Below are 13,503 nucleotides of genomic sequence, written 5' to 3'. Positions count from 1 at the left end.
CGCTCATATAGATAGGTACCAATTAAGATAAAATTTTTTAGATTATCTTGTTTTTCAATTTATCCTTATTTGTTTCCATTTTTGTGGTCTTATTCTATTATTGAAAGATAAAATCTTCTCTTCTGCTACAAAATATTTTCCAGTGAATCCTCGACGTATGATGTTATATATTCCTGAAAAAGGATGCAGGTCTTGTCATATCAAGACGATACATCATATATAAATTACCAAACTTTATTAAAACATTAAACACAGAACAAAATAAATTAGGTCAAAGCTCTGCTGAGAACAGATACTAATTTTACTTCATAATTTTATTGAAATTAAAAATATAAATAGCTATCATCAACATTTCGAAATCCTTGGATAGAGAAAGGATCAAAAAATACTCTGAATGGAATTGAAATTGGGATGAGCCTTATTACGACTATTGTACATCGTTTGTAGGAGAAAAAATAAATCTTTCACAATATCTCATTTTTATACAAGATGGAACTGCTTTTGATTTAGGGAAAATATCTGCATTTGACACTGACGACTTGGACCCCATTTACCCATTACACCTCCTACTTCTAAACTATCATTGACTACCTATCTTTCGTAACCCTTTCCACCCCAGCCGAAGAGGAAGGCTTTCCTGTCACGGACCAAACTGGTCTCTAATTAATGGCTACGCTCACTTAACCATACTAAATACTATGAAGAAAAAACAAAGAACAAACAAAGCCTCGTGAAAATAAATCATAACAAACTCTCAATAAAATCCCTTGAAAATAATAAACGGCTCCGTTATTAAACCAATTATTGTTTCCAATCTTGTCCAAGCTTGAACAATGAATAAGGAAATAAATAATAAAAAATATCATTCATTTATTATTTTTCAACAGCTGGTTCTGTATGAAGCTTTTAGCTATATAAATTACACTTTTATATAATTATATTACATCATACCAGGAACTGTCGTTTGGTGTGTACATATTTTGAGCAACGAAGCGTCAGTACTTGGATAGCAATATATAAATATAATATATATAAATATATATGTATAATAAATATATATATATATATATAAGTACAACCACTGCCGAGAGCGTATACAAGAGGACGTGAGTACAATTCTTTCCGTTTTCGTCTCTCATTCCTGCCGCTTTTCCATTTTCACCACATTTTTTCCGGTTTAATGCGCCATTCTTCAGAGATGGCCGGAATTCCCGTGGATGAAATAACAACCAGATGCCTCTCCAAGTGGATGAAAGTCGTGTTGAACGAAATTTCAAAGTGACGAATTCAATGAATTAAAAATAAAAGTAAATTGGAAAATATTTGATGAATATTCATCAACGATAAGATTCAATAAAAAACCCTTAGCTAATTGTAAAACTCAAATCGAAATCTCTTTCGTGTACTTTACACTGCATTGAATATTTCAAAACCATTAATATATTAATTGATTTTTTATTTCTCTCAAAAAATAATAACACTGAAAATTAAAAATGAATTAGATTATAATAGATTTTTTATCTAACTGGAGATCTTTATTAGATTAATACTGACAAAAATAATTTTCGTTTCATTTCTAAACTTCACTTCTGAACAATCACCAGGAAATCTTGATAAGAACTTGGCAGTCTACATGGCTTTTATTATGTCAATTCCATTAAAAGCTACTTAAAAAAAAAAGTGAAAATTATTTTTCAAACTTCTTGTATACACTTGCACTAGTACCAAAAAAAATAACTTAATAAAAACGTTCTCTTGAAATTCGCTTGTTATCCTAGGCAGAGTGCATTAAATAGGTCAATGCATCAATTTTTGTACAATTCGTACCAGTTCGTATCTACCAGTTAGAACATATTAAAAAGAGGAAATGAAAATTTTGGAGAATATTGAAACCTAATCGGTGGCATTTGAGAAGCTCCGTATTATTGGATATATAGTAACGATCAACATCGGTTTCAATGTATTGCGCTTCATTAGCAGCACAGCCAATCTCACAAAGGGTCTTGCGTATACGTTAGCATGAGCATAGAGAGGGTTGCTTGCAGTTAGCAATAGAGTTTCGGACTATATAATGGTCGGCTATGGCACAAACCCCCTGTTACCGTGGTGGAGGTTTATTGTGAGAGAGTTGCCCTACCGGGTAACGCGAGTGCCAATCGTATTATGACATTGCCTAACCCATCAAACGATCAACACTTGAAAGCCCGGTTAAGCTTAGAATTGCCACCAACAAAAATATATATCCCAAAGCTTGAAATTGAACTTTTAACCAAAATATTAAATCAATCAATCTTGATAACTTGTTCAAGTTCTCTCATTAATCATTTTCAGCTCAATATTTTGAATAAATTTCAACAAGAAACAATAGTTAAATATGGAGAACACTAACATTAGTTTGAAATAAATAGATGAATATTATAATTACAGTAATTTTAATAATTATAATAAATAAATTGAATTAAGAGTTTATTCATTATTATTAATTAATCATTTGTTATAATCTCGATAATCAGCTTCCATTATTTCAACCCAAACTAATATTATTGGAAGCACTCTCATGACGTGCATGGTTTTAGAGGTAGTTTATTAAATTTGATTGAATGGCTAATTGGACATAATTATAATGTTGAATATTTCTAGTATGTCCAATATTATGCTATTTTAATCATGATAGTAAATGTATTTTTATCAACAAAACATTTCTTAGGATAAATAATTAAAATGATATCTAAATGCTCACTGATTCATTGTCAAAGAATATGTTCTTTTGTAGTTTAAATACAATATTAGTTATGAGAAATTTGTTCTCTGTTATTCATTAAATTTATCATTAACACAGAAGATTAATATTTAATAATTAAGCCTCAGTTGAACCAGTATAATAATAAGATCAAAAGACTCAACTTAATGAAATGTTTTTAGTGTTGAAGATAGCTGGTGATTTTTTTTTATAAAAGATTCATAATGAATATTGTTAAATAAGTAAAATAAATTTTTAATTCTATAGTTTCATGATGAAACTAAAATATTCCAACAATAAACCATGAACACAACTATTATGATTGAGTATGATAATTATTAAAATACATTGAAGCAATACTATTGAATCTTGATGATAACATAGATTGCTAATAAAAATACTTCTATAATTAGAGTTCGAAAACTCAAATAAAATTTGATTACAACTTCAATTTGCTCTTAATCTATCTATAAAAGCTCACATTGAGTTTAATGAATTTTTTTAATGACATAGCTGAGTAGTTAAATACATATTAACCAACGTTAAAAAAACTGATAATTTCCGATACGTCATTAAAAAAATTTAAAGTTAACATACAGATGCAATGATTACAAATTTAATTGATGCTTTTAGTGGAGAATTAAAACCACACGCACATATTCATTTTTATTTGGTGGTTTATCCAGTTCTACACCTGGTTTGGACAGTCTATTGACTATCGGTGTGGGTTTAGTGCAGTACTCAGAGAGAGAGAGAGAGAGAGAGAGAGAGAGTAACACCCCTTTTATTCATTTATACCATTACATGGCTATTTGGTACACGTTCGAAATGACATATATCTACATAATATTTATTGAAAATTACAAAATTGTGAAAGTTGAAAAGAAATAAATCAAAGGACTGAGATTATTTCATAGACATTCATAAATCTGCGTCAGATCATACCTAGTGGGTCGTAATTAGTAATTGTAATGGGTATTTCGAACCATCCACATTGCCTACCGCGGCTGATTACTTACCATTAATATTGCATTCGTAAATTAATTAACGACAAAGCCTACTGACGCGAGCTATTGTTATATGCCGCTAGACCCCTGCAGTTGTACCACGTCCTCTTCCGCCCTTGTCTTCCTTCAATTGACATGTTTAAAATCAATTACCGTCGACTGAACTGTACACAACTAACTCGTTTACCAATAACAAGTGACCGTTTATATAATTCCAATTGATTTTCATGATTTATGCTCTATTTTATCGACTAGTCTTATCATTGCTCACTGCTTGGGACGATTAATAATCGATAGAAGTCAATAATTCAGTCTACAAAATACACAGGAAATGTTTATCTAATGCTATAAAATTTATCTGTATATTATTTATTGATCTAAAAAGAATATGATCAAATATCGAGAGAAGCTTGCCGCAAATTTCAAAATTTTTTTTAGTAATTAAAAATAATATGCTAAAATTATTATTGGTATTTAATAAACCGAAATGAATTTACTGAAGATATAATTTGCAATCACATATGATTGAAAAATACTGTTCAAACTCTTCACTTCATCAGAACTAGAAAAGTAATAAAATAAAGTATCTCTGATAAATTTCTTTTGACAATTTTTAACCGTGTAATAAAACATGTGTCTTTTAAAAGACAAAAGATTCATTGAAATCTTTTTCAACATCTGCAAGCCACACTTAATACTTTTATAAGCAAAGTTAGTTTAGGATAAGCTCCTGTGAATAATTTTTGGCCACTTTTTTGTGGACTTTCTTTGAGAGTGGATTCTGTCCACCTTCCAAGAGTTCGTTACAATTAAATACAATTTTTGTTACACTGAAAAAAAATAGAGTATGTGTTACTTTATTTCTAATTAGTTTAATCAATATTTTAAATTAACATAGAGAGAAGTTCTTAATAAAATAAAATTGGCCTTATTGTTTCGGTAAATTCAGTTATTGAGTAAAAAAAGATCTTATTTTCTCTTGGCTGAAAGTATAATAAACTCGATATTTAGGAAAATTTAGGCAAGTTAGAATATAAATTAGTTGTTTATTTAAACATCATTTTATGGAACAAAAAATAGTCCATAAATTTTTTCATTTACGTCAAAAATTTGATGCTAATTACTTTCATTTTTTAAACGAAAAAATTACAAAGTTAATATTTTTTCGTTTATACATTAAAATCAAAATGTTTCATAATTTGTATTTAATTATCTTTTTATAAAAAAAATTAATTGAAATAAACATAAAAAAAATAATTTTTTAATTATATTTAAACTTTTTATGCATAGCCCATGATAAAATAATGTTATTTAGTTCATGCGACGAAATTTTCTAAAATTCACCCAGCTCAGCTGATAACATTGATGCATACTCGACGTAAGAAATCTAGTAAATCTGAATAAATTAATGTCACGTGCAGCTGTAATCATTTAAGATTTACTTGAAACCAGAATAAAATTCAGGTCGTTGGTTCAGATGACGTTATCTAGACATTATCTTAACGTTATCTCAACGTTTGTTTACTTAGGTTCTCAGTAAAGTTGCATATTAATAAAAGTTCTAGTAAATTAGTTTAGTTTGTGGGAGAGTTTCAGGCTTTCGCTTACCCAAGAAGTGTAACTTAGCATAGCTATAGTTTCACCTTCTTATACCTAAAGCTGCAGAAACTCAACATGGATTAGTTGAATTTAATCTAAGACCAGCGTCTTAGCTGCTACTGGATTTTACTTTTTTTTTTTCAAGCAAAATAATAATGTCCAAAGAAATGTTTGGAATGAAGTTGAAACTTTTTTATGGAAAAAATTCAAAAGAAATCTAAATTTGGAAAATCATAAAATAATTGGCTTCTCCTCAGGAACTAGACTCACGAAGTAAAAATTGCGATACGAAAATCACATCAATTGTCTTGCTATTGTAAAAAACAATTCAAGTTTTCTAGGAAATAAAAAAAAATGTGAGAGGTCACTCGAAGTTGGAATACTGTAGCAAAGTGACCCGTGAATGTGGAGGTTACCTCTTATACGATATATAGTTACTCTTACGTGGTCAGCATTCTGTTCTAATGTTTTCAACGAGCTCATTCTATGGGCAATATTCTTCTCGATTTCTGTTCTACTTTGAACAGAATGTTACCGCAAGCGACTGAATCGAAAATTGTCTTTCCTGTTGGAAAACTGTAAGAACCAGAAAGGAAGGATATTGAAAGATATGGATGGCTGTTTCTCTCGACTAAAGTGTTGAAGAAATGGCAATAAAATTTTTTTATAATTACGTAATCATTTGTCACTATAATTATTTCCTACACTTTATCAAACTCTTTAAATATAAAACTTTGGAAATTTAATCAATAAAAATAAATTCCCAGAAAAAATAATTATTTAAACACTTCATCGAATTAACTGGCAATAAATAAAGCATCTAATCTTTTAGTGAAAGTAATCTATAATTTGATTGAGGAAGTGATGCGTTAGTAGGTCTAAAAGACAATACATAGGCTGTATAATCACGTGCATAGTTCACATAAGAGATTAACTTTTTAAGTGGCAATGTGCGCGAGAGTTGACCGTTAGTACACTAACTTAAGTTTTTGACCCCAAGTCGGACACACCCCATATCCGAGACGACGGCTCTGATAACCTCGTTGCACGCTATACGTGGTGGTGGTAGTCGGGTAACCCGCCTTTATCATAAATTTTAAGTCTCGTCGGTTAACCGTCCACCACCTCCCAACCGACCCTCACCAGGCTGCTCTTCACTACACCCTGTTTCTTCTTTTTCCTTCTTTACCTCATTTTACCACAGCTTCTCTTTCTCTGTTCACTCTTCTGTCTATATACGCTCACACATATTCATCCTTTATCATTCATTTTCTCTCAGCCAACCCCCATGGTTCTTCTCGCCCCACAAAAGTCTGCTACTCATTCCGTTTCCTTCCTACTTTTTCTCTCTTCTCAACTTTCTACGTTCTTTCAACAGCTCTAACTTTCAAATGGAAAATAAAAGCTTGACCACGTTCATCCTGAGCAAGAATTAATGTCAGGGAGGTTATACCTTTAATTAGCAGTTTGGTCAAACTTGTTGGAGGATAGATAAGAATATATTTACTACATTCGTTCCGTAAGAACACCAACGCAACTAATCACGAGCTCCTTAACTTGTGGCTCTACTTGCTTCCATATCTTATCCACTGTGCCGCAAGTCTCTTTAGAAAACCAGTTAAATATACAAATATAATTGCCACCTAATGTGTAATAAAAATAATTCATCTGTAACCAACTAAATAAAATCAGATAAATTTTCAAGTTTTTTTCGTTTTGAAAAGAAATCAAAATTCCATTTGCATTTTTGTCGAAAAGATTTTTTCGAATTAATGATTATTGAAATTGATAATACTATTATTTCTCATGATTCGACTCAATTCACTTGTTAATTTATAACAATAAAAGTGTATGATTTAATTTATTGTTAATTAGACCGTGAATACCGACAGTCAAGATATTAAGTTCAAGTTTTCAATTAAATCATGAGTTTTATATTCTAAGACTAACATTCATTGTTAAATTTCTTAATTGCAACGTAATAATTTCCCTGGAAAATAGTGGTTGTTGTCACTAAAACGTACTGAAGATTTATTTTTCAAATAATCTTGATCATTGGACTGGAAAAAGTCTTATTAACATAAATTTTATTAATTATTTCTTACTAATGTTAAAAAATAATTATAGATGTATTTTGATCAATTGATATCAACAGAATAGACACACCAACAGATATACAATTAAAACTAAAAGTTAGACGAAAGATAAAAAAATGATCATAAATAGCAAATAAATGTTTTTAAAAGAATTGGAAAAACCAGAAATTCTGGTTAATTAATTAACCAGACTTTGATTTAAAGAATAAAAAAAAAAGTTAATGCATTTTAATTTCGAGTTTCTTATAATTTGAATAATTAAATATTCTAAGCCGTGTCCAGCTATTAGTCTAGTTCTTATATTCAATTAAATTTTCATCAAAATATAAAATTAGAATAAAAAATAATAATTAATAACTTGTTTTTAATGGAAACATTGTAACTCACAAAATATTTAATTTATAAATGCAATTAAATCTCGAAAGAGACCGGATAACGTTAAAAAAGGGGTCTGAGCAATTACGTGGTTTTATCTATTTATGCATCTTTCGGATATTTCTCATGATTCATTTGAATTTCGCCTGAACTTGAGCTTATTCATTGACCAGAGATAATATAGCACACTCGTATAAATCGCACTTCATTACGGTTATCCCACGAGTACGGGCATTACAAAACGCCGAAGGTAGATTGCGTAATGAGCGATAGAATTGATGCGGGCACGCTCACAAGAATCTGGTGTGTCCTAGTGTATCTCAATGTCGGGCCAAACTCCCTGTGGCAACAAGGGATAAGTCAGCGCATGGATCGGCGTGATAAACGATGCAGATGTTATTAATTACGGTCTCTCCATTAACTGATGAGTTTCTACTCTATAGTCTTTCTTAAATCTTCACGAAAAAAACTAGAATTCCTTTCATGACTTTTTATTAAAATTAAAAAAAAATTCGATAAAATTTTTAATTTTAAATCAATTATTGTGATAATAATCTGGGTTTTTTTTAATGGACTTGAAATAACTTTTTTTTATCTCTTTCCAAAAATTTCATGATCGGAGTGTTATTGTAGAAAATGTCGATCCATGAGACGTACATTTATTATCAGTATTGACATTGATAATCTATGAATAATGGGCTTGTTGTATTAACAAATGTGTTTATATAAAAAATGTTATCACAAATAGACTATCATAAAAAAGTAAAAATGACTACTGTAAAAATGAGCGTATTATTTGAATCAACTAAGTAAAAGAATGTTTAAAAGACAACAATGCTTAATATTAAATTAACTGGAAAGATGGTGAATTAGATTGGAAAAAATCAAGATTATATATGCTTTAGAATTAATGAATGAAGCTACGTAATATTGAGATATTATAATTCTTGTCACTTGTAAATACCACACTTAGATATTTGTAACATTAAATGCCATAAACAAACTAAAGAATTATTGTAGGCTCTTTTCTAACTTTACGAAATGTTCAAATAATCATATTTACTTGGTTACTATAACGATGATTGCACTAGTGTGACGGAATATATTGTGGGGAATTCCACTTGTGACTCATTAGAGATAAAATGTATAAACTGTATGTTATTAATTTTCATATTTATAAATTTATATAAAGTATTAGTAATTAATGATATCAGATTTACAAAGTAAACTTTTTTTGGTTTACTTAAAAAATTTTTATTGCTCTTGAACAACGATCTTTAAATTGTGCTCCATAAAGTACAACTAAATGTACTACAGTTTGATAAAAAAATAACAATATACTTTTTAAATATGATCTAATCGGGGATTTATAGATTTAAACAGGTGGTACAAAAAGTTTATAAGCGTCCGTCGAAAGCTTTTAAGACAAATTCGACTGTTGACTTCAGTAACGAAAGGAACATTCTAATACGATGTCAGGTAATTATGGTTAATTCATCTTCTAATCAATTTATACAATTGTGTTTACCATTAATTATAATTAGGTCATGAACAATTTATTTACTTTTCATTGCAGGCTTTCTATACATGTTATTATTCTCAGTCTTCGGAAATGCATTGTGCAATCCACCACACTATAATGTCCAACCACAAAAAACGGAATTTTCTCCATTTTACTACCCTTCCAATGATATAGACGAGGAAGTAAAAAACGTTAAACAATTGTCGATTTATTCAGCAGACTGGATAAAACCAGCTAAGGTGGACAATCGACTTGTAGCCAAGTTTACTCAACAATTGGATAATTTTCATAAACGACTTACCAAAACCGTAAGGATATATTAATCATTATATGTTAAAAAGAAAAATAGAATTGTCTATATCTTGAATTAAAAATTTCGAATACTTGAAAATTTCTAGGTTATAAAAAACCATATTTTGCATTAATTAAAATTAAATAATTATTATATAAAATTAACTGTGCATTTAATTTTAAATCATTAATTACATCATCTATAGATGACAGTGTAATATCTATAACAATAATGATGATAATTAATAGGTACTAGATAGTAAACCTGGTCAAAATGTGATCTATTCACCAATTAGCATCTCAATTCTATTAATGATGGTAGCATTTGGAAGTCGTGGCAAGACATTGAATGAAATTTTAAGAGAAACAGGCTTGGAATTCAACACTCGTACATTGATGGGTTTCCACGACCTTGTCGACATTATGGAGGTATTTTCAATTTTTATTTATAAATGATAAAAACACTCAGCTCATTACTCAATTTCTAAATTTTTATGTAGAAACGTTAAAAATTGTGCAATAGTTGATTAAACTACTGTATAATATTTTCTGAAACAATTAACTGTACTCTCTATAAAAGAATCTTTGAATATTGACAGTTTTGTAATAATTTTCATTAATTCATTTTTAGAAGACAAGTTATATGAATTTTTTCAAAATGATATACATTTTCTTACACTTAACTTCGTCATATTTATAAGGACTACTGTTTTTGTCGAATTAGTACAGTCAATTATTTATTAACAAAATAATATTTTCCTACTTGTAATCATAATTCTAAAAGTAACAATAATGCTTGCTGAGAAGGAAAAATTAAAAAATTGTTTTCAAACAAAATTTTTTTTAGAATGTTGATGGAGTAGACTTAGAGTTAGCAAATGTTATTTTTGCATCCAAAAATTTTGATATTGTACCAGATTATCGTCAAAGGATTGTTACACATCTGAAATCCGAGTTACGAAAGATTGATTTTGAAAATACAAAATCAGCAGCGCAAGAAATAAATGACTGGTGTAAAAAACAAACTAAAAATCAAATAACTGAAATTGTAAACTCAGGTAATGTTCAATCAAATTATCTACTATACACTGCAAATCTCGATTGTCAAATACGTGTTGTTTTCACGCATTTAAGTATGTTAGAAATGATTTAAAAATGTTAGTCAAATGGATGACGTCATTTTTAACATACTTAAATGTGTGAAAACAACACGTGTTTGACAATCGAGATTTGCAGTGTAAATATCGATCAAACGGAATATAAGAGAATTTCATAACTACATTTCTTTTTAGACGATCTTTCTGACATTTTGTTGATGTTAGCAAATGCTGTTTACTTCAAAGGTGATTGGATGATACCATTTGATATTGCCGACACTGAAGATGAACCGTTTTACATTAGTAAAAACCAAACGGTTAATGTCCCAATGATGTACATAAACAACGAATTCAGTTATGGACGAATTTCAGAACTCGATACATTTTTTGTTGAATTGCCTTATGTGGTAAGATAATTTAATTTTAATTAAAAAAAAAAATTTCTAATCTACTATCATTTACTAATGAACAATTTTATATTCTAGCACGGAGAAAATGATAGAGATATTTTTAGTATGTTTATTCTTGTTCCCATTAATCATAACTTAGAATTACTTGAAAAAAATCTCGATCTCATTAATTTCAAACATTTGGATCTATATGAAGAAAACGTTCATATTAAATTGCCGAGATTCAAAATTCAATCTACACTGGATGTTAAACCAATTTTTGAGAAAGTAAGAATATTAAATTTACAAAAGATTAATATCCAATTGTTTTTACGATTACTAACAATCTTTTTTATTTTAAGATGGGAATGACGTCAATGTTTAAAGGTGATGCAGATTTCAGAGGTCTTCTCGACCATCAATCAATCTATTTAAGTAAAGTAGTCCAAAAAGCATCTCTGACTGTCAATGAAAAAGGCAGCATAGCTGCTGCTGTATCAGGTAAGAATGGGAAAAAATAATACAGTTTTAAAAAATATTAACGTAATTTTTAATTTTAGCCGCAAGTTTCTCAGATCGTATGGCGGCAAGCATGGTCACAGTTAATCAACCCTTTATTTGTGCAATTGTGCTAAAAAGTTTAGGACTTCCTGTATTTTATGCAAGAGTTGTTGATCCAACTTCATCAAACTAATTTAATACGATATTTTACATGAATAAACAAAAAAAAATCAAGAAGAAATGTATGTTTTTTTAATATTAAAAGTATAAAATACGTTAAAAATATGGAGATAGGTAAACAGAACCATCAATTTTTAAAAACTATTGTATTCAATTGCATTGATGATACTGGTAACCTGTCTGTAGTTTTGACTACAACAAAAATAAATAAAAAATATTCGCTGCAAAAATAAATGAATTATTGAAAAAAATGTTTGACCTCAAGTTACAATTTTGTAGCACATGTTATAATTATTTAAATTTTAATTAATATTTATTGTAGTAAAATTTTTATTATCTTAAAATATTTATAATTACCATTTTTCTTATAAGATAAAACATTCATCGATCTCTTATATTCATTTGATAAAAAATAAAATATGTATCGAATAAAATTCTTATTATTTATGTATTTTTTATTATTAATTAAACTAATATTTGTTTAAAAACGGAAAATATGTATTGCATTATCATTTCTTGAATGACGAATACGTAATGTTTATTCAAAATATTTGTAATAGAAGTTAACTCATATTTTTTTTTATTATTCTTAAAAGATAAAGTAAGTTATTATTGTGGCATTTTTTAAGAATATATAAAAAAAAGTAAACGAGTACTGAAATTGTAGTATTTTATTTCAATACACGAAAGTGTTTCAAAATGAGGTCACCTTTCAAGTGTTCTAAAAACAATGGCAATGTTAATCAAATAGGTGATGTCACGTTTTAACAATTTTAGAGTATATTAAAATGAACAGTGTAGTACAATAAAACACTTTAAAATTTGAGATTTGCAGTGAATTTATAGACTTATAAATCTATATGATTCAATGAAAAATATTTGAATAGAAATTAGTTTGGGAGAAAAATTTACGGTTTACTCTTGTAAATTTGCAACATAGTACCTAAAAGCCCGTGGTTGATTGTCAATTGCGATTATCAGGTGAGATCTGTCGATACTCTATTGCTGGTCGTGCCGTATTTTCTAAGCCAAAACCGCATCGTCTATAGAGAGATCCGTTTCCGATTGAACATTCGAACAACCGGAGCGCATAACTCTGCGGCCTTCGCGGGCTGCCGAGGAGATTGCAACTTGGGATTGTATTACCGATCAATCTACTTCGAGTCGTATCACTTCCTTTCCTCCATCACTACTATCTTCACTTTTATTATCATAAGTATTATCAAAGTCAAGTACATTTCCGATATTTTCTAATTTCTTTTGACTCCAAACAGAATGTTTCTCATGAATCGAATTCATCATATATTTTCCATCAGAAAGAAATGTTTTTGTCAACATCTTATGAAAGACATTTCAAAGGATTGAAAAATAAAAATATATCTAGTGTTGTGTAGAGGAGCAATCTTTAGTCTATATATTTTATCATGATATGAATTTTTCGTTATTTTAACCTGAGGTAGATATGCTTTAATAACAGAAAAGCTAATATCTTTTGTGATCATATAAGCGTAACAAAAAAACGTTCGCATTTTGAAATAATCAAGTTTTTAAAGAAAAAAAAAATAGATTTTCAGGAAACAACAAATTAAAATGAAATAAAAGTTGCGTTAAGTCGAAAAAAAATTGCGTCGATTGTGATTCGAAACCCCTTTGTTGTTACATTCTTTTGTATTTTTGAAATTTAAAACTAATTTGATTTTGAAACA

General features: G+C 28.9%; 1 protein-coding gene across 1 annotated transcript; it reads left to right on the top strand.

Annotated features, from left to right (window-relative positions):
* The first annotated feature begins 9,054 nt into the window (after positions 1-9,054).
* On the top strand, positions 9,055-12,031 carry LOC118072845 (antichymotrypsin-2-like). Its single transcript, XM_035092982.1, has 8 exons — positions 9,055-9,296; positions 9,394-9,647; positions 9,880-10,059; positions 10,478-10,688; positions 10,923-11,134; positions 11,213-11,404; positions 11,479-11,617; positions 11,677-12,031. The coding sequence occupies exons 1-8, from the start codon at positions 9,290-9,292 to the stop codon at positions 11,808-11,810; spliced, it is 1,329 nt and encodes a 442-aa protein (XP_034948873.1). The 5' UTR covers positions 9,055-9,289; the 3' UTR covers positions 11,811-12,031.
* The last annotated feature ends 1,472 nt before the right edge of the window (positions 12,032-13,503 follow it).

The sequence above is a fragment of the Chelonus insularis genome, unplaced genomic scaffold, assembly GCF_013357705.1.
Source record: "Chelonus insularis isolate UGA/USDA-ARS -01 unplaced genomic scaffold, ASM1335770v1 contig_94_pilon, whole genome shotgun sequence".
In the NCBI taxonomy this organism is placed as follows: Eukaryota; Metazoa; Arthropoda; class Insecta; order Hymenoptera; family Braconidae; genus Chelonus; species Chelonus insularis.
The sequence above is the reverse complement of the archived record's forward strand: the minus strand, read 5'-3'. Positions and strand labels throughout refer to the sequence as shown.